Below are 22815 nucleotides of genomic sequence, written 5' to 3' on the forward strand. Positions count from 1 at the left end.
TGTCTAAGTTCGGGTGTAACCGAACATTATATACTCAGCGTGAGCTTCAATTGCACATTTCATTTCAGATAAACTACTTTTCTACATAACACGTGGCACCGCCAGTTTAAAAAAAATGTCTCCCCATTTCCTCTTAGAATAAAACTTGATAAGTGAAATATCATTGATTCAAAACTATTTTTTGCTAATTTATAGCTTATTATTCAAGTCTGCACCCTTTTAAACTTGGTTTATATCAAAGTTGCCGTGGTCTTTAACCGGTCCCGTCCATTTTTACTAGAAATATTTTCTACTATAGGGAAAATTTTTGTACCCAATTTTATTACGACCCGTTAATTTTTCTTCTAGTTATGGCTTCCGAAACATAGAAAATTGGTTAGTCATAAAAGGGGCGGTGCCACACCCATTTTCAAAAATTTTAATGTTTTCCAATTTAGTGTTATTATTCAATTTAAAAAGTAAAATTCTATTGATACAAAGCTCTTTTTCGTTAAGATGTAGCTTATTTTATTCGTACACGACCCTTTTAAAAATCTTTTATATAAAAGTGGGCGTGATCCTTAACCGATTTCGTTAATTTTTCTTCAAAGCATTCCTTATAGTAAAGGCAACCTCTCTGCCGAATTTTGTTACGATAGGTTTAACGGTTTTTGATTTATGATTAGTAATATTTGTAAAATTGATTTCATAACAAGTGGGCGATACCACGCCCATTTTAAAAAAATTTTCCAAATTTTTATCAAGAGTCTCAATATCAGTTGTCTAAGCTTTGGCGATTCGACGGGCGAATAGTTTTTTTTTTGTTATTATAATATTTGTTATTTAAGTGGGCTGTATATTAATTTTTTTAGAGATAGGTCGCTATGCGCCTTTTACACTTTGTATGTATTCATTGGGGGCGAGCACTGGGGGCTCCAAGGTATTGGCTGCAGGTTGAGCCACCTTGTTTTGCTTTGAAAAACCCCGCTTTGGGATAAAAAATTTAAACTATGTCTTTAGAATATTTCACTAACTAGTTGAGAATTACAAATACAATCAATGGCTAATGAAAAAAACGAACGAAAAATCTTCATAGCTTAAGTCACTTAAACATCAGTCCACTTGTCAAATTTCAACATTCTAGGTGTATTATTTACTAAATAATCAGGTTTTTTGTGTTTTCCAAAATGCTATATATATATATAAAAAGTGGGCGTGGTTATAATTCGATTTCATTTTCAATACAAATCTATTCTGTGTCCAGATAAGCGCGTGTGCCAAATTTGGTGAAGATATCTCAATATTTACTCAAGTTATCGTGTTAACGGACAGATAGGACGGACGGACGGACATGGCTCAATCAAATTTTTTTTCGACACTGATGATTTTGATATATGGAAGTCTATATCTATCTCACTTCCTTTATACCTGTACAACCAACCGTTATCTAATCAAAGTTAATATACTCTGTGTGCAAAGCACGCTGAGTATAATAACAAAATTGTGGCAATGAGGCGTGAAAGTGAAGAGACTGAAATGCTAGATAGGAAGAATGTCCAGCACATGACAAAAGGTTTCAAGACCGTGGAAAGGAACAATAATAGAAATTTGGTAATTGAAAACCAAGAGATAATACAGGCTAAGAATTTTATGACCCAGCAATGAGCCAAACTTTTCCAGAGGCATTTGGTAGGTTGAATCAAAATCAGGAATTTGAAAACTGGTTTTGGTTTTTGAGAACACGTTCTTCTGTTACATTGACTACGGGTTTTCGTCACGAATATTAAAAAAAAAATTTCATATAAAATTTGAAACTGCAATTATTTTTCCTGAAAATATAGTAAACTATTTTTGGAATGCCCCTTTTCGATTAGAGATATTGTTCTTTAAACTGTATTAAGCTGCAGACATTGGTGCTTTATCGGTAACCGTATCGGTAACCTTATAACAGCTGATTTGATCAACCTTATGGGAATCAATGCAATCGATTATTGGTACCGCTAAGGTCGTAACAGTATCGTAGCCAACCAATTGGTTTTTGGTTTACCGTCGTAACGATAAACAGCTGATTACGTAAGGGATACGACTACAGCGATACGACATACGGCACCAATGACTCCCGCTTTAGGTTTTCTATATTTTCCACTCACACATTTTTTTTTAACAAATTTCAAGTAAATTTTTGGGCACGTAAGTCTTTTAATAACTGAGTCGATCAAGCACATCATTGCGTTCCTGATGATGACTTCAAGTTGAAGTCGAAATATCGACCAATTAAATATTTTTGAAAAAGGAAAATAAACGTGTTTTATTTATTGTACGGCCTCAAGCTCATCAAACCAATATATTTAATCATATCAAATAAGGCCAACAAAATATAGAAATGACTTTTAATAACTGCATGTGAGCGGATTAAGCTAAACAGACTTGCTCGAAGTTAAATTATATAAAACTAATAAAAGAAAATATTTAAGTTAAAACAAGTAAGGAAGGCTAAGTTCGGGTGTAACCCAACATTACATACTCAGCTTAGAGCTTTGGAGACAAAATAAGGGAAAATCACCAAGTAGGAAAATGAACCTAGGGTATCCCTGGAATGTGTTTGTATGACATGTGTATCAAATGGAAGGTATTAAAGAGTATTTTAAAAGAGAGTGGGCCATATATATATATATATATTCTATAGGTGGACGCCCTTTCGAGATATCGCCACAAAGGTGGACCAGTGGTGACTCTAGAATGTGTTTGTACGATATGGGTATCAAATTAAAGGTATTAATGAGGGTTTTAAAAGGGATTGGATTAGTTGTATATGTAAAGGTTTTTCTAGATATCGACCAAAATGTGGACCAGGGTGACCCAGAACATCATCTGTCGGGTACCGCTAATTTGTTTATATATGTAATACCATGAACAGTATTCCTGTCATGATTCCAAGGGCTTTTGATTTCGCCCTGCAGAACTTTTCATTTTCTTCTACTTAATATGGTTGGTGTCACACCTATTTTACAAAGTTTTTTCTAAAGTTATATTTTGCGTCAGAACACCAATCCAATCACCATGTTTCATCCCTTTTTTCGTATTTGGTATAGAACTATGGCATTTTTTCAGTTTTCGTAATTTTCGATATCGAAAAAGTGGGCGTGGTCATATTCGGATTTTGGCCATTTTCAACACCAATACAAAGTGAGTTCAGATAAGTACGTGATTTAAGTGTAGTAAAGATATATCGATTTTTGCTCAAGTCATCGTGTTAATTGCCGAGCGGAAGGACAGACGGCCGACTGTGTATCAAAACTGGGCGTGGCTTCAGCCGATTTCGCCCACTTTCACAGAAAATAGTTTCAGTCATAGAATCTATGCCTCTACTAAATTTCAGAAGGATTGGTACATTTTTGTTCCGCTTATGGCATTAAAAGTATTCTAGACAAATTAAATGAAAAAGGTCGGAGCCACGCCCATTTTGAAAATTTCTTTTATTTTTGTATTTTATTCCACCATATCATTACTGGAGTCGAATGTTGACATAATTTACTTATATACAGTAAAGATATTAAATTTTTTGTTAAAATTTGACTTTTAAAAATTTCGTTTTTTAAAAGTGGCGTGTTATTCATCCGATTTTGCTAATTTTCGTTTAGCGCATATATAGTAATAGTAGTAATGTTCCTGCCAAATTTCGTCATGATATCTTCAAAAACTGCCAAATTACAGCTTGCAAAACTTTTAAATTACCTTCTTTTATGCGTTATGCGAACAAAATTAATATACTCTGGGAGCTCTGCTCAGCTGAGAGAGAGAATTGTGTCGAATACACTATCTGCTACACAGCTCCAAACCCTATATAAGGAAGACTGCCTGAAAGTATGCTACACATAATTCTTTTGTTTGCAGCGATCAAGGACATACAAAAACGCATACATGTATTAATATATCAGAAATTAAAATATCTGGCAAAAAAGCTTTTGTAAGAATAGCTCGAAGGCAAGAGCCATAAAGAAAAATTTGATTCAATATTTAGATCAAGCGAACCGAAGGCCTTTCGAAAAGTATTAGTTCATTTGGTCAGGATATGCACTATTTTCAAAATTTGTCGGCCTTTGTAAACGAATAGGGAGGATTTTAGTGGCGTGGGGTCTAGTAAGTCTATTTTCGACCAGTTCTTCACAGTACGGCGAATACTTTAAAAGTGGCATGACTAGAGAATCGACATCAACGCAACTTTCGACGTAAGAAATAAAATCGGATGTTTGGTTAGGCTAGACGCATCGGATTCAGATATTTTTGCTCACCTTATGAATCTAGGTATCTCTTTGAAGAATTTAGTAGAGCTTAAGACAATTTTCGTAAATGGTGACCAAACAGGGGCCTGTCCCATAGCACTTTAAAATAGTGCAGAAATAATCCTATCCAATGGGGTGGTTTTATTGCTTGAAAGAATTACTGGTCAAAACGATGATCAAGGAATATGAGAATCCATGAATGAATTCAGGAATCCATCAGCGTTCATTGCCCATTCACTATTCAAGTTAACTAATAATGCAGCATTTTTTTACTGGCTCTATTAAAAGCCTCCCTCTGGAAATTGAAAGGTCGTTGAGTGAATCTGCTCGCCCCTTCTCTTGTAATTTTTCAAAAAGCAGCAGCGCCGTTGAAAGTTGCTACTATTTTTTGTGGAATTGCCTCAAAGGTCAGCGAAACAGCTAGTAAAATTTCTATAACTTGATATGTCGTTCGTAACTGCAGAAATTAGCCGGCGGTTTAGCTTTTTGACAGGAATGAGACAGACGTGTAACTAAATCTTGCATACTTTAAGGCTTGCTCGATATTGTTTCCGATCAGGTTTTTATCATTTAAAATGTAAGCGCTTTAAATATTTAGGCCAAATGTATTTCTAAGTAATAAGAGAATACTTAACCTTATCACCCATGAAGAAAAAAACCCATTTCATAGTACTCTCACAGAAATGATTCCACTACAACGTAAATTGAATACCGCTACTTTGTAATAAAAACTGTGCTCAGATTTAACTTAAGACTTAATCTTAATTCTATTTCACATAACTCATATACCCTTTTAAATGACAGATGCGCCACATATGAAAATATGCAAAAAAGCAATCCAAGGGAGAGCAAATAATTCATTTTATGAAGCGGTACGTACCTGGCGGCGCCATTTTGTAGAATCACATTTCCGCTATGCAAATGTCCATGCAGTGGAAAGCCACGCTCTTTCAGAAACAGCAAAGCTTCTAAGATTTGTCGACCGAGTCGTTGTACTTGAGAGACGGGCAAGCCATTTGGTTTTCGTGTGTATTTGCGTGCCCATGGTTCATTCCATTGCGCCTAAAAGTATGCAATTAGATGAAAAGCGGGGAAAAAGAATATAAAAACAAAATGGAAAAGCTTAAAAAAATGTGAATAAAAAGTTGAAAATTGAGTAAAAGCGCTACTAAAAGGGACGAAAATAAACAAAGTGCACTTGAGGCCAATGCCATTTGCATGAATTTACCTACACATACACGTATGCATAAATGCACACATTTGAGTGAGAAGGCATGCATAGGTATGTATGTATATTAGACTGAGTCAATTTATTAACCGATATCGCGCTATCGATTTTTCCATAGGATTTGGGTTCAGGAAAAAAAGTTCCACTACGTATACCAAAAAAAAATAATTTTCGATTATGCGAAATTTAATTTTTTTGACGTTTTTTCGACTTTGATTTTAAGGTTTTTTTCATGATCTACTAAAAAATTTTCATTTGATTGTAAAATTTTCATAATCCTACCCAAAAATGTCCGCTTAAGCGCCAAATACACGACACGAACATTTCCGCGAACATTCCCGTTATGTCATGTTTCTGCGACCTTTTCTGTCGTGTATGGTGGTGTTTACCAGTTCGCGCAAATGTTCGCCAAAAATCAAAATATTTAAATTTTTGGCGAACATTTGCGCGAACTGTTCGTGCGTGCATGGCGAAATAGCTCATAATCGTAGTAATTTCTGAACGGAACAGAGGTGCGCGGAAAAGTAAAATGGACAATAAAAAATTTCTGAGTGAATTTATTGAAATGTATAAATCTTTGCCATCATTGTGGCAAGTAAAAAGCAAAGATTATTGTAATAGAATTAAAAAGAATAATGATTATGCGACTTTAATCGAAAAATTAAAAGAAGTAGGTCCTGATGCCACAAAGGATACAGTTATAAAAAAAATAAGCAGTTATATACAGTTATAAAAAAAAAACAGCGAGCAATATTGTTGCAGCACAATTGTTGTCCGTATTCATCGCTGTCTGAAAGAGAACTAATGTTCGGCCAAAAGTTCGTATGGTGTATGGCCAAAGCTGCGAACAAGATTGCGGAATGTTCGCGGAAATGTTCGTGTCGTGTATTTGGCGCTTTAAACCTTAATCTTTTCAACAGTTTTCAAAAAACTGTTATCGCCAACGTTTTTAGCGGACATTTTTGGATCGGACCGGGTGTACATATGAAAATTTTTTTAGTAGGTCATGAAAAAAACCTTAAAAATCAAATCAAAAAAATATGCGTGTGAACTTTTTTGTTGTTGTTGTTTTGTGGCGCGATATCGGTTAACTTTCGTCAATACAAATCGACCCACCCTAATGTATATGAAAGATATAATGAACGATTTTCAGATAGGTAAAAGCATGCAAATGGCTAGCGATATACTTTATGCAAATAAGTTTCCTGTATTAAATAAGTAAATGAATTCTGTTTTAAGTTCATTTTACCCTATAAATTAAATCCTTTAAACTGCCACGTGAATTGAATGGCGTTACCAGGCAAGCAAAATTACTGGAATTCAGCTGTAGAAAACCCAAATCCAATATTGGATATATATATGGATGATGCAGTGAGCCAAGCAATTCCATTAGCATCGGTTTGGGATTTTCATTCGATGGCAAATCCTCAAATGCAACACAATCCGTTGGGAGTTGCAGCAGCGTTAATAGGCGATCGGTGCGCACCTGCAAGTAGTAGGCAAAATTTAAGTGTAAACAACAAACATTTTAAACAAATAAACCACGAAAAACTATTTTAACGAGCTTTTTGCTCTACACTCACCGTCGCATCTGTTACGAGAAACCAATTTTTGCCATGCCTCGAACCCATCTCATCCAAGTGTGCGATTATCTCATAACGTCCATTCGAATTTTGCACCCACTCTTGCAGCGTATTGAAGGCGCGTTCACGTTGTGCGCGTTCACGTGGACTACGCTCGACAATGCCATTGCCACTATCCAATGCCGAATATTGATATTTGAGATTTGGTCTATAAAACGTAAGTGAAATGTTCGCAAATATGGCAGATTTTAGCTTACATGGATTTTGTTTGGTTGTTTTAACTAGGATGTGTTCAAAGCGGATTTGCGGGCATGAAAGGATATTGAATTTGGCGCAGGTAGGGTTAATTTTTTTCCGCATATATATGAGCCACTTTTCATGTGAGTGCTATAAGCCCACTTTTCGTAAGATATTTATAAAATTCCTTATTTACACCAATGCGCTTACACCACACAAAAAAGCGCTTACACCACACAAAAAAGCGCTTCATATCGCTACAACTATTTGGGGGTAGGTAAGGAGGGGAAGTAATTTCTATGAAATACAAATTTAAGCTAAAGCATAATTTTGTTAACTAACTTAATTAATATTTTAACATAATAATAAAATGGTTGCAATTTGCTGCTTAAATTCATAAAACTAAATAAGTAAGTAGATTTAAGTGTTTTTTGCACAACTCTAAGAAAAAACTAAATTAATTTGAATTTTGTTTTAAATCAATAACTTTTTTAGAAATAAAATTTGTTCACTATTTTTTAAAGTATTGCGGCTCGTTGATGATTTTTATTGCGAACAGGAAGTGTGTGTAAATTTGCTGTCAAAATTTTAAACCAAAAGCCTTATTTGCTTTTATTAGGTCAGGAAAGAATGATTCACATTTCAATATCGGGTACACCAGTTCCTTTGGATGTCTCGGGTACAGGATATACATTTTTTACTAAACCATACATGAAAAGATATTATACTCTGCAAGAAGTGACCTTGGTTGTACTGATAAGGAAAGACTACAACTCTATAAAGTATACTTCAGAGACCATAAAATGTTGTTCAGAAATGGTAAAATGTACTTCAGAATAATCATTTGTAGTACAGAAGCTATAAACTAGACTTCAGAATAGTCAAATATACTTCAGACGTTGTAGCATTTTTTCAGAGTAGTCAAGTGTACTTCAGAAACCATTGAATAGGGCATTTTCAACACATCCACGGTGTCTGAAGTACAATTTCCCATTTCTGCAACACAATTGATCATTCTATAACATAATATTTTACAGTCTCTGATGTACAGTTATTTATTCCGAAATTGATTTCACGATATCTGAAGTACAAATTACTATTCTGAATTACATTTTACAACTTCCGAAGTAAAAAAAGTTCTTTCTGAAAACAATTTTTGGTTTCTGAAGAACAATTGACTATTCTGAGCACAATTAACGTTTTCTGAAGTACAACTGGAAATAGTCTCTGAAGTACAGTTGTTTATTGTGAAACTGATTTTACGATATCTGAAGTACAAATTATTATTTTGAATTACATTATATAGCTTCCGAAGCAAAAAACAATTTTTTTTATAAACAATTTTTGGTTTCTGAAGAACAATTGACTATTCTGAGCACAATTAACGCTTTCTATAGTACAACTGGAAATAGTTTCTAAAGTACAGTTGTTTATTCTGAAATTGATTTTACGGTGTCTTAAGTACAAATTACTATTCTGAATTACATTTTACATCCTCCGAAGAAAAAAAGTTTGTTCTGAAAACAATTTTTGGTTTCCGAAGAACAATTGACTAATCTGAGCACAATTAACATTTTCTAAAGTACAACTAGATATAGTTTCAGAAGTAAAGTTTTTTATTCTGAAATTGGTTTTACCGTTCCTGATGTACAAATTACTATTCTGAATACCATTTTACAGCCTCAGAAGCAAAAAATTTTATTCTGAAAATTTTTTTTGTTTTTTGAAGAACAATTGACTATTCTAAGCACTATTAACCTTTTCTGAAGTACAACTGGAAATAGTGTATACACTACAATTCAATAAAATCTACAGAGCTGATCGATTTTTTCATACTTGGAGTGAGAGGATACTACATCAAGAGTATAGCACATCTCAATTTTATCTGATGACTATGATCTAAAGTTTGGCCTGAATAATATCTCGGTGGACTGCGGCCTCAACAAAGAAACTGAACGAACAATTTAAAGCTGAGCGTGACCCACAAAAAGCTACTGCCAAAGTGGACAGGACGGACATGTCCACTAGTAGCCAACGTCCAAGTCATCATGAACACAAAAGGTGTCCACCCTTGGTCGGCAGAAACGGGACCAGATCTTCTATATAACGATGTGGCGCGATCAGACGAGATAACTAGTACAGCCGACTGTACGGACAAACAAAGGCACACACTTTTTTGGAACTGTGTAGCGAGCATAACTAAGGGCTTTTCACAAAATATTTCCGCTGCAGGCGTGCTAAATAGAAGAACTTTCTATTGATTTCGAGTGAACCCAGCGGGTAAAGGACCTATGTATATTCCGTTAGGCATATCTGTCGTAAGAGGCGACTAAAACCCATATACTCTATGGTTCTATGCCGCAAAAAAATTTGTTTCGGGTCAGTTGGACCTGCACCAAAAGATGCTAGTGTCGAGCTTTGAAAATTGTTTTCCACTAGCAACAGCAACATCAACAGCAGCAAGGGCGAACGCTAACCATGATCATGTGAGATGTGAAAAATATTCTATTAACGTCTATTGAGGAATGGCTTTGAATAGTGCCCACCCAGTACTAGAGCAGGGTCTCACCGGGAATTTGATCGATTTTGATGGCGAAAGGAAGGCCTCGTGGATGAGAAACGTCCCTCGACAAGCAGCTTAGGGGTGATGAGGAGCAGCAGTAAACGGTTAGTGAAAAAGCTAGGCTAGTGAGCTGCCTGGTTGAAAACGACGCTGACCTTGCGCTTTATAAATGGAGGTACTTCAGAGTAGACTAATCTGTGGTTCCACATCAGTAAATGTAGTTTCTGCTTAATGTAGTATTCCACGGTCCTTTCTTAGTTCTTAGGATCAACCAAGTTCGACGCTCCCCTAATTAGCGGATGGTGACCCCATCAATTCGACACTGAAGGAACTGTTAGCATTCCGTTCACTGCAAGGTCGGTCAGCAGTGATGGTCGTGTGCTTTATTACGTTGAAAAAAAGGGAGGTTTTTGGCCTCTGATGCCACTCCTGGTGCTAGAGAAATGTGATGATCTTAAAACTTTATTAAGCTAAGGTGACCTCAGAAAATTGTGTACTCCACGTTGGACAACGGACATAGCCCTGGTGCCAGAGCCGTAGCCAAGCAGTACTGGCAAAAAAATGTCTGCACTAAAGACAGCAAAAACAATATCGTGATGCATGGGGAGGCATTTGGGTCGAGATCCTATGCACTTGTAAAAAGAAAAATTACATAATTTTTTCTGCTTAGTTTTTGTTATAACGATGTATCAATGCTCTATCTGGAGAGTGGCGTAAAAAACTTGGTCCGGCATCAAAATGTCTGCTGAAGCAAGGCAGAGAGGAATTCTATATCGGGCTGAAGTTCACGCGGATCACTCTTTTCTCTACTAATAAACTCTGAAGTTATGGTTCTAAACTAAAGGAACAACTTATTGGAGCACCTGCTGTAGTAGCAGTGCTATCTGATATGTAGCGGTGCTTTATAATCCCAATAAACATTTCAGTCAATTCTAAGTTTGAGATACATTTGAGAATCAGTCCATTTCTCACATTTCAAACGTTAGTTTTCAAATGCATTTCAAATAACCATTGCTAGCATTCTCAAGCTAAAAGGCACATTTTTAATAAGGAATTTTTCTTTATTTTCAAATTGAGAATTTTTGGATTCTCAACTTTTTCTCAAACGAGAATAAAGCGGAACCAAATGGATTCCACTGTTGTACCACTTTCGGTACGCAAATTTATTATTTGCCACAGTTATATTTTGTTTTAATTTTGGGTTTCATGAACACTTATTATATACTTTAAAATTTAGACACATTGGCGCAAAAAGTATTCCATTATTATTAACGAAACTATTCCGTTATATCGATGGTTTTCAACCAGAATGGAACGAAATGCAAGTATATCTCAAACCATTCTCAAGTTGAAGAACAACGTTTGAGAAAAAGTTGAGAGAATATTTAGCTTCAAACGATTAATAATGCTAGATATCAAACTGAGAATTAATGTTCTCTCAAATATTTGAGAGAAAAACATTTTCAAGTATGTCTCAAATTATTCTCAAGTTTAAGATAGACGTTTGAGAAAAAGTCGAGAAAATATTTTGTTTCAAATGATAAATAATGTTGAATATCAAACTGAGAATCAATGTTTTTCTCAAACATTTGATATTTTTGTTTTCAGTGTTTGTTGGGATATTACCCTCTTCCACTGAAAACTTACGGTAGCAGAAGAAGACCTCTATCTGGAATGTGCAATGATCTCAGCGATTCCGAAATGTAGTTCTCTTACGAGATCAGGATGATTAAAGTACCCTCGGGCTGGCAGCTTTACAAAATAAATCTGACTATTTTTATATCGTTGTGGTACCTGCGAAATGTGTATGACAGCTGGAATGTCCCAGTTGCACAGGAATTTGTTTAAATTCTTGGCCGGCATGAATGTGCAATGTTTTTCTCAGGAAAAACTAAACTTCCGTGGCTAATTAGCTCTTTTCGGCCCACGCAAATAGGAGTTGAGCAGGGTATATAAAGCAAGTTCTCAGCATGTATCGCAATATGTTGAAGCAAATTTTGTATCGAATTTGTATTAATAGCTTAACTTATAAAAATATAAAATTTTCAGTTAAATCAGTAAATTCAATAAAATAATTCCACAAACTTCCTGTACAAAATAAAAATCAACAATTGTGTAAACAGTACAGCAAGGAACCATAAATATTTTAGAAAGCAAATATGTATGCAATTGTACTTCCGCATAAGCAAATATTTTTCATTTGTGTTTTTTTTTTTCGAATTTAATTTGTTTTGCCAGTTTGCATACATATTTGTTTTCAACTTATGTAATACGCGCTCTAAATTGTGCTGTCACTGTCACTGTCAGCTGGAATATGACAACTGACAACCGACCACAGCTGAGCGGACTTTAGCAGCAGCTGCAACACAAACCAACCCAATAAAACATTCAAACACAGGCAGCGCGCTACGCAACACTTTTCCGTTTGGCAAATTGCGGCTCACACACACAGTGACGTCAAATGTTTATATGTATATAACGGTGGCACAGCGGAAACGGAAGAGCAAAACGACGAAGATTGACCATTTGGAGAAAATAAAACATAACATGAAAATTTTACTCCACAAACCTCATTACGAGTTGTGTTATTCTTATTCAGTTTTAATTTGCTTTATTACAATTTACAATATTGTATATTGGTGATTTTATTTTTTTTTTTGATGTGTAAGGAAAATCATTTTGTAGTGATTAGTTTATGATTAAGGTAATGTAAATTAGTGCCGAAATTTGAGTTTGATTATTTTGCTGTGAGAAAATGTGATAAAACAAAGAATAAGTACAGCGTAGCTTAAGTAGTCGGCAGAATTATTAAGGAATGTATTCCATTTGGAGATTATTCCTTTGATTGCAGCTCTGGAGGATTGCATTACTTTTTTGTTAGTACGGAATAATGATAAAAAAAAATTTTGTCATTATTCCTACTTGCATTCCAGATTCCAGATTAATTATTCCTTTTTTATTCAGAGGATTGCATTCATTGCACTGCACGATTCGGAGGAATGCATTCCGCAACTCTTTGCATTCCTTTTACTTTTCAACGTTATTAATGACTTGCGGAATGCTTTTGAGTTTTGTTATTCCTGCGGAATGCCTAAAGGAATAATTAATCCGAACTAACAAAAAAGAATAATTACTAAACAAATTATTCATTATTCCAAAAAATGGATAGGAGAATCCAATCCAGATGTGTTAGTCCAGTAATTGGAATGCATGGGTTGCTTGCCGGGGTGATTTCATTCTTTAACAGCTCTGGTAGTTAGCAAATTTATGTTATGTAAAAATTTCAAAATCCGATTTTTGTGCTAAGAAATTTGTCATATCTATCAAATTAATTTGAAAGTGTACAGAATGAAAATTTGAATTATTTGGTTCTTGAAGGGCAAGATTATGGATGCGCCATGATACTCTGAGTCGCAGTCACCACTTTATAATATCAAAAATTTAATATATAATTTAATTCAGGTTTACAGTCACTCACCTAAGTGAATGAATGCTCTTATGTGATAGGAACTTCGGTTGACACGAGAATAAATGAGTTATACACAATTTGCCCCTAAGTGAGTATTAAAATTTATTATAGTTTTAGATAATTAGAAATATATTTAAAATTTTTTTTTTTAAGTTTTGAAAGTAGGAATAGTTTGTGTATTTGATACAATTTGGGGTAAATTTAGACTATCGACAACTATAATTGAACAGTTATACCGACTCAAAATCGTCGATATGATCTTAATTCTACTTCGTTCGAATCGATTTCGAATCGCTTTCAAGCTTTTTCATTTCGACTAGTTTTCATTTCTATGGTCTAGCGGCTAGAGCGCTCAACTTGGAGTTGAGTACTTTCAGAACCTTTTCTCTAAGATAAAAAAAATTTATTAGTTGCTACGCGTACCGCCGCCTGGGGAATTAACTGTGGCCTTAACTGTGATAGAGGCGCTATTGTGGCGTATGCTGCTTCTTCCTAATATTTAATGAACATAATGGATTACTAAAAAGTTTATGAAGTTATGGAGATGTGGAGAATAAGGATGCAGTTAAGAGAAGTTTATAGCAACGACAAGTCAATAAGCTAGGAGAGGAAGCGGTATGAATGTACGAGTAGAGTTGAATATTGGAGAAGGGTGTGAAATACAGAGGGTATGATGGTCTTCTCACAATAAAGGGCAGCACAAGCGCACGGTTTGAGGTGACTGATGGAGCGCAGATTCCCAAAGGCTAAAATATCCATTCCATTTGAGTTGACGACGCAGGATGCGTAGCTATTTTGCCTAGGCCATAATCCTAACATACCGACCTAGGATTTAAATCAAGGCGGCAAGAGGAGAAACGTTCTAGGAAGTTTTAGTCGGTGCACAAACAGTTCATAGATCTTGCGGGTTCTACAAATAAATCTTCAGCATACTAAAATAGAGTCGAGCCAGTTCCTTCTAAGTCTTCAAGAGCTATGGTTCTCTTGTGGAAGGTAACATCTGTGCTGGAAGCACGGATTCATTTATTATGCTAAGTGGGAAGACGACTTAAAAGCGAATTATGGCAGGGAAACAACTGTGATTATCTTCACTGTCTATTTATCATACTGAGGACTTCGCCACTGAACTGGGGAAGGAGCAGGCACTTCTACTTGTCTACTGCTATTTGGCTGAAAATGCGGATACCCCACATATACATAGTGTAAAAGGCTAGTGCAAAAGGGAGGCACACGACAACAAGTGAGAGAAGACTATAAAGGGATAAGGTGAGTTGATATTTGTAGGTGAGTAGATATTTTTTATAAGCTTAAACGAATTTACAGGTTTCCAAGAGCGATACTGTTCTTTCATATGTTGATCCAATATGCAGTAATGTGCTTGATACGGCGTGGACTTCTGAGCGTAATTTACCAAGGTATGACTGCATCCTTGCTAGGTCATGTGTCTCAAACCATATATTATCAACCTCAATACCCCGCTGTAGAAGATAAGATAATATATAGCAAATTTTAACAAACCCTAGAGCAAAACTGACTGCAGTATCAGAGCGTACCGTATTCGTATCCGGAAAAGGATTCCCAAAGTATTTTTTTGCGGTTAAAACAATAACAACAACGTGATTTTTGTTGGGAGCCTACTTCCACTCAAACTGCCACTGCCACTTACACTTCCTTTCCCTTACTTACTTAAACGGTTATGGCCGTCCAACAAGGCAGGACGGCCTTCGCTCCGCCAACCAGCGCCAATTGGTCACACCAAGGGAGTTTAAATCGTTTTCCACATGGTCCTTCCAACGTAGAGGGGGCCACCCTTTACCTCTGCTTCCATAGGCGGGTTCCGATAGAAACACTTTCTTGGCCGGAGCATCATCTTCCATTCGCATAACATGGCCTAGCCAGCGCAGCCGCTGCGTTTTAATTCGCTGGACTATGTTCATATGTGCATATAGCTCGTACAGTTCATCATTAAATCTTCTTCGGTACTCGCCATCGCCAACGCGTAGAGGTCCATACATCTTTCGAAGAACTTTTCTCTCGAACACTCCCAAAGCCGCTTCATCTGCTGTTGTCATGGTCCATGCTTTTGCCCCATATAGCATATAGCAGGACGGATAAGTGACTTGTAGAGTATGATTTTCGTTCGCCAAGAGAGGACTTCACTTTTCAATTGCCTACCTAGTCCAAAGTAGCATTTATTGGCAAGATTGATTCTTCGCTGTATTTCAGTGCTGATGTTGTTGCTAGTGTTGATGCTGGTTCCCAAGGCCTTTTACTATTTCGAAATTATGGCTGCCAACAGTAGCGTGTTTGCCAGGGCGTATGCGCTGACTCTTTGCTAGATGAAAGCAGGTACTTCGTTTTGTCCTCTTTCACCATCAAACCCATCTTTACCGCTTCTTTTTCCAGTTTGGAGTAAGCAGAACTAACAGCGCGGGTGTTTAGGCCGATGATATCAATGTCATCAGCATATGCCAGTAATTGCACGCTTTTATAGTATATTGTTCCAGTGCGGTTAAGTTCTGCAGCTAGTATAATTTTCTCCAGCATCAAATTAAAGAAATCGCACGATAGGGGGTCACCCTGTCTGAAACCTCGTTTAGTTTCGAACGGCCCGGAGAGGTCCTTCCCACAGCCGTATAAGTTTTGCGGGGAAACCAAATTCAGACATAGCGGCATATAGGCAGCTCCTTTTCGTGCTGTCGAAGGCGGCTTTAAAGTCGAAGAAGAGGTGATGTGTGTCGATTCTCTTTTCACGGGTTTTTTCCAAGATTTGGTCGATGGTAGATTTACCAGGTCTGAAGCCGCACTGATAAGATTATATGCGATATTAAGAAGGCTGATTCCACGATAGTTGGCTCATTTTGCAGTATTCCCCTTCTTGTGGACTGTGCAAAGAACACTTAGATTCCAACCGTCGGGCATGCACTCGTCCGCCCATATTTTGCTAAGAAGCTGCTGCATGCGCCTTACCAACTCCTCGCCGCCGTACTTAAATAGCTCCGCAGGCAATCCATCAGCGCCCACGACCTTGTTGTTTTTCAATGTGGTTATTGCTATTCCAACTTCGTCATAATCGGGCGGGGGGACATATATTCCATCATCATCGATTGCGGAATCGGGTTCTTCATCTCTGCGCGGTGAATTGCTGCCTCCATTTAAGAGAGCAGAGAAGTTTTCCCTCCATAATCTAAGCACTTCAGGACATCAGGTACAAGGTCGCCGTTTTCGTTCCTAGAGGAGTTTGCCCCGGTCTTCAAACCTTCCGTCTGTCGCCGTATTTTTTGGTAAAATTTTCGGGTGGCTAGCAGTACAAGCTCATCGCACTTACGCCTTTCTGCTTCTGATTTTTTCTTCCGGAAAAGGCGTCCCGCTTCCCTTTTCAACTCACGATAGCGTTCACACACTCCTCTTGTCGCGCTCGCTTTTAACGTAGCCCTGTAGGCAGCGTCTTTTCTTTCGGTTGCAACGCGGCATTCTTCATCGTACCAGTTGTTTTTTCGTGGCCGCCGGTAACCAATTTTATCCTCGGCGGCAGTACGAAGGGCTTTGGAGATATGCTCCCACTGCTCCTGTATTCCTTCAGGATGAGTTGTGCTCTTAGAGAGCAGGTGTGAGGGTCGAGTTGCGAAATCATTGGCAGTCTGTTGTGATTAAAGCCTTTCGATGTCTAGCTTTCCTTGTGTTTTTTGTTCCTTGGTTTTAGCCGCGTTGAGGCGGGTGCGTATTTTGGTTGCAACGAGATAATGGCCCGAGTCGATGTTAGGTCCTCGGATTGTGCGCACATCTAAAACACTGGAGGCACGCCGTCCGTCTATCACAACGTGATCGATCTGATTGCGAGTATTTCGATCAGGAAACAGCCATGTAACTTGATGTATCTTTTTATGCATGAACCTCGTGTTAGATATGACCATGTTTCGAGCACCGGCAAAGTCAATCAGCCTCAGTCCGTTAGGAGAAGTTTCATTGTGTAGGCTGAACTTTCCGACTGTAGGGCCAAAAACACCGTCTTGGCCCACCCTGGCGTTAAAGTCGCCAAGCACGACTTTTATATCACGACGGGGGCAGCGCTCGTATTGTTCATAAAAAGTGTCTTTCACCTCATCGTCTTTCTCTTCTGTCGGCGCATGGGCGCAGATTAATGATATATTAAAAAAGTTTGCTTTTATTTGGATAGCGGCGCGACGCTCGTCCACAGGCGTGAACGCCAGCACTTGGCGACAAAGTCTCTCTTCCACCACCAATCCGACGCCGAAACTGCGCTTATTCGCATGGCCACTCCAATAGATGTCACAATTTTTGATCTTCTTTCCTTGCTTCGTCCAACGCATTTCTTGGATGGCGGTGATGTCAGATTTTGCTTTGACGAGGACATCAACCAGCCGGGCATCTGCACCAATCCCATTCAGGGAGCGGACGTTCCAGGTGCTTGCCCTCAATTCATTGTCCTTCAAGCGAGAGTTTATTTATCAGAGGCTTGTTGTTATATTTCATCACCTGGGAATGGCCAGAGTGATTCTTTTGCATGCGGTTCAAGCAGCTCACTACTGCCAGTCGCTTGCGGCCATGTATCCTCTGGGTAGCCGCTAAACACCCGTTTAGCGGTGAGCTGATGTGAGAAAGGGCTGGCGCAAATCCTTGGGCTGAACCCTCCCAGAGGGTGCCGGCTGGTAATATGCACAACAGTTTCCCCTTCCAGGGGAGTGCTAGCTAAGTTTAGGAATCATCTCCATTTGTGCCCCAGCTCCTTAATAGCTTAGGCATATGGAAATGGTTTTTAAACGTGGCCTCAAGGTGGGAACTGGACCACGCCCAGTTGAAGAGGTGGTCCACCCCTAATCCAGGGTGTTATGCGATTCCGTGCCCATTGGATGGTTTGCAGTCAGGGGCATCCGACTGTATTCTTACGGAGCCTCCCGGATACCGGTCCACCTCCAGGAGTAACGGCGACTTGCTGCGGTATGGGGCTCTACCGCAGTCGACCGCATTGTTTCCCCTATCCCTTTAACTTCAGGCTGCCGAATGGTCTCACCTTAGTAGGCAGCTAAAGAACAAGATTTGAATGAGTAACAAAAACCTGGCCTCGGATCCCTGCACGGGTAAAGATGCCGCCCTTGGACTAGGCATTAAAAAAGTTCACAATTCATCGGGAACCGCACTGACGGCGCCGACCAGGCCTTCACGGCAACAGAAAAATCTTCGGCCACCAGTGCAAGCTAGCGGAAGAACTAAACCCCTTGAGGGCAAGTCCAACTCCGCAGCAGCCGGCAAAGCTAGCCCCAAAGAGGGAAAGCAACGTCCAACTGAGCAAGCACAGGAGGCCCGTCCCACGCCCGTACCGGGCACCTCTTGTCAACAGGTGGCTGGTAACAGCACTAAATCCGCCACGGACAAAAGTACTGCCTCCACCGCTGCAAAGTTACCTCGCAAGCCGGCTGAACCCCTTGAGGGTTCCAAGGCAAATAAGCGAATCCCGACTTCGGTCCGCAACCAGCGGAACATTCGCAATGCCGTCAAAATCGTTGAGAAACTTGGTAACTCTCCCAGCGACAAGTTGACGGCAGAGCGAAAAAGTTCTCTGGCCTAGGCCAGGAAGATTATTGCTGCCAAGAAGAGCAGCAACAACAACCCCACCCCTTCCTCTTCTGCCACCAAACTAACTTCTGACCCGAAGATGCCGGCCCTTAAGAGACAAAGGTCTATGGGAAATGCCTCGAGCGATCCCAAAAGGTACCGGCCTTCGGCCTGTACTCCCCCTGCCCTGACCAAAACCTTCAGCGAGGCGGCTTTACGCTGGCGGTTTTGAACCGCGGTCACCCGGATGGGAACATGACCCCGGATAACTGGAAGGATGTCCTTAACGGCCTTATCAAGATCTTTAAGGACATCATGACCAAGCATCCGGGGTCGGCTCCCACTATCCGTGATGCCGGCTGGTACCAGGGTAGGGTCAAGCTTGTTTCCTGCGCCGATGAGCGCTCGTGCAAGCTCTACAAACTCGCCATAGCTTCGCTAGGACAGCTGTGGCCTGGGGCCAGGTTGGATGCGGTCGGTGTGGAAGAAATTCCGAACAGACCGAGAGCCTGGTTTGGGTCCCAGACGGCATAGCGGATCCTGGGGAGATCCTTGATACCATCGCGGAGTCGAATCCGGGGCTACCTTCGAGCGATTGGAGGATAGTCCGGGTCGGCGAGACAAGGGCGAAGCAGCGTTATGCTGGTTTCATCATAAACGAGGCCTCTCTCCCTTGGCTTGACGAATGTGGTGGAGTATTAAGCTACGGCTTCTACTCCATCACGTTGAAAATTCGACGGGATGGTGCGAAGGAGGAAACACCGGACGAGGGTGAGCCTGTACCGCAGGGCGAGGGGTCAGACAGAAACACCCCGAGTGGATCTGCTGCCCATGGCACTGGGGAAGGGACCGCCACCGCGCCGGAGGATCTGGTGATCGGGGATACCGGCTGGAGCGAATCCGGAACCACCACAATGAATCTCACGGACCCATGCAACACCTTGAGTGGACATGGGGCCGATATCGAACTGGCACGCAGCACTCCGGATGCCGAGAGCGATACACTCTCGGTATCTGAGTTTGCGGGCCAGTTATTTACGGGCATGGACGAGCAGCTTTTGCTGGAATCCGACCCGTCGGATGCCGAATTCGACGATACTATCGTAGAGGAGGCATCCGACGATGCGGATCAGCAGAGGATGGACGTCGATGCCACAAACGAACCGTAACGGGCGCGCAGGTACTACAGATAAACCTGCACCATTCTAAGGCAGCCTCGGCTGCCCTAATATTACGCCTCAGCACTACGTATGAGGACGTCGTTCTAGTCCAGGAGCCTTGGGTCGTTGGCAGCAAGGTCTGTGGACTCTTTTCTAAGGAGTACCGGCTGGTGACACCGCCCGTGACAGGTAGAATAAGATCTTGTATTCTAGTAAAGAAAAATCTAGTATTTATTTTACTATCTCTTTTTAGCGACGAGGACTTTACCTGTATTAGCCTCGAGCTACAGGGGCAAACAATCTGGCTGATGTCCGCATATCTATCGCACGATCGCCCAACTTCTGTGCAGGACCGGCTCTGCAAAGCGGTACGGGAGGCCCACAGTAAAGGGTTCCCGATAATAATTGGGGCCGATGCCAATGCATATCACACTGCTTGGGGCTCTACCGACATTGACAGTAGGGGTGAGTCTCTTTTTGATTCTATTATAAGTAACAATCTAAGTATATGCAACTATGGAGACAAACCAACTTTCATCACCTCAAATAGGAAGGAGGTTCTAGATGTTACTCTAGTTTCTGGGGCATTCTCTGACCTTGTCAAAAATTGGAGAGTTTCCAACGAAAACTCCTACTCTCATCATATGTATATCATTTTCACTCTGCTCTTGCGTACACCGCCTAGGGTTGCTTACAGGAATAGGAGACGTACGGACTGGAACCTTTATAAAAAAGACCTATCCTCTACTCTCCTAAAGAACGCTTCTCACGGTAGGCCGAGCCTACCGCTAACAACTGATGAAGCGCCTCCTTTAGACACAACATTTGCTTCTCTCGGTGAGCTAGACTCATCGTCAAAAATAGAAGAAGCAGTAGATCTTATCACCAAATCTTGTAACGCTGCCTTCACAGTAGCCTGCCCGGAGATTAAGGTGAGGGGTAAAAAGAAACCCTATTGGTGGAACCAAGAAATCTCCGAGCAGAGGAAAAACAGCAGAAAACTCTTAAACGAGGCTAAGCGCACGGGAATCAGGTCCCATTATAGGGACGCCTTAAAATCTTTTAGGAAGTTAATTCAGAAGGCCAAAAGGGACTCCTGGAAGAACTTCACTAATGACATCGAAGAAGTCTCAGAGGCCAATCGCCTACGAAAGGTCCTCTCCAAAAATCCCATACCTCCAAGCTGCATTCGCACAACGAGCGGAGAATGGGCCACTTCTAGTACGGAAATTCTCGAAACCCTGATCAGCACTCACTTTCCGGGCTGCAGATCTCAACCATACATCTTAAACACGCAATCTAACCCAGGGCCATTTCAACCCCTGGACCACATTGTAAGTGAAAACGGATGGAATATTTCCCGCTGAACGGATGGAATATTTCCCGCTGAATTGCAAGCTGCAAGCGATCTTATAAGCCCGCTGCTAGCTAAAATCTACAAGGCTTGCCTCAACCTGGTCTATATCCCCACGGAATGGACCAAGGCAAAGGTAGTCTTCATACCCAAAGGAGGCAGGATATCGGGCAACAGTCCAAAGGATTTCAGACCAATAAGTCTGACCTCCTTCCTCCTAAAAGTTCTAGAACGATTGCTGGACGCCTACATTAGACGATCGACAAATAAGGCACTCATCTCCAACAACCAACCCGCCTACTCTAAGGGCAAAACCGTTGAGACAGCTCTACATGCTATCACTACTAAGATAGAGAAGGGTCTTGCCTTTAAAGAATTTACGCTGGGTATCTTTCTCGACATAGAAGGAGCCTTCAACAACGTTCTCCCAGCAGCGGTCACAAAATCTCTACGTTCACTAGGGGTGGAAGAGCCTCTTGTGAAATTCGTCGAGCTCCTTCTAAACAAGAGAATCATTATCTCTGAGCTGGGAAGCTCATCGTTAATAAGGTATACCAACAGAGGAACCCCCAGGGGGTGTTCTTTCTCCTCTACTATGGAACCTGACGGTGAATGCTCTGTTATCTATACTACAGCCCACCGGATGCCAAGTCATTGCATATGCCGACGACATAGCCTTGACAGTTACCGGCAAACACCTTCCGGTGCTTGGCGAACTCCTGCAAAATGCTATTAATCTAACAAACACATGGTCTATGGAATGCGGACTCAGCATCAGCAGTAAAAAAACTGAGATGGTGCTTTTTACCCGCAAACGCAGTATACCGGAATTTACCCTCCCATCCCTAAACGGGAAGGAAATCAAACTCTCTGCCGAGGTTAAATATCTCGGCGTTATTCTAGACAGGAAGCTTCACTGGAAGCGAAATGTGGAGGAACGATGCACGAAAGCCACAATGGCTCTCTACGCTTGTAAGTCGGCAATCGGAAAAAGGTGGGGTCTCCAGCCACGCATAGTCCATTGGATCTATACGGTAGTGGTGAGACCCATACTCTTCTACACCGTCACCGTATGGTGGACGGCACTCGATATCGAATCTAACAGGAGTAAAGTAACGAGAGTGCGGCAATGCTCACCAGCTTCCCTCCACTCCCCCCAAAGCTTTTGAAACCATATTATTCCTTCTCCCAATTGATCTATATGGTAGATACTGTGCCTCCTGCAACGCGGCGAGGCTCAACGCTATCGAACCATGGAGGGATTGCAGGTTTGGTCACACCCGGATCCTGAAGCAAGTCCCTGAAACCTTCTTGAAATTGGACCATACAACATCGCCCCCTTGCTGGGACAACAAATTTTCCACAAGAATCCCAGAGAGGAACGA

At 40.3% G+C, this 22815-nt stretch overlaps 1 protein-coding gene across 1 annotated transcript in view; it reads right to left on the reverse strand.

Annotated features, from left to right (window-relative positions):
* The window catches only part of Slob (Slowpoke binding protein), a 304418-nt gene that overhangs the window by 34760 nt on the left and 246843 nt on the right, over positions 1-22815 (reverse strand). Inside the window, exons 7-9 of the mRNA XM_067767941.1 lie at positions 7074-7281; positions 6740-6976; positions 5143-5324 (exon numbers count right to left, since the gene is read on the reverse strand). Coding sequence (XP_067624042.1) covers positions 5143-5324; positions 6740-6976; positions 7074-7281 — 627 coding nt within the window. The remainder of the gene's footprint in view (positions 1-5142; positions 5325-6739; positions 6977-7073; positions 7282-22815) is intronic.

Source organism: Eurosta solidaginis, chromosome 2 (assembly GCF_040869045.1).
Source record: "Eurosta solidaginis isolate ZX-2024a chromosome 2, ASM4086904v1, whole genome shotgun sequence".
In the NCBI taxonomy this organism is placed as follows: domain Eukaryota; kingdom Metazoa; phylum Arthropoda; class Insecta; order Diptera; family Tephritidae; genus Eurosta; species Eurosta solidaginis.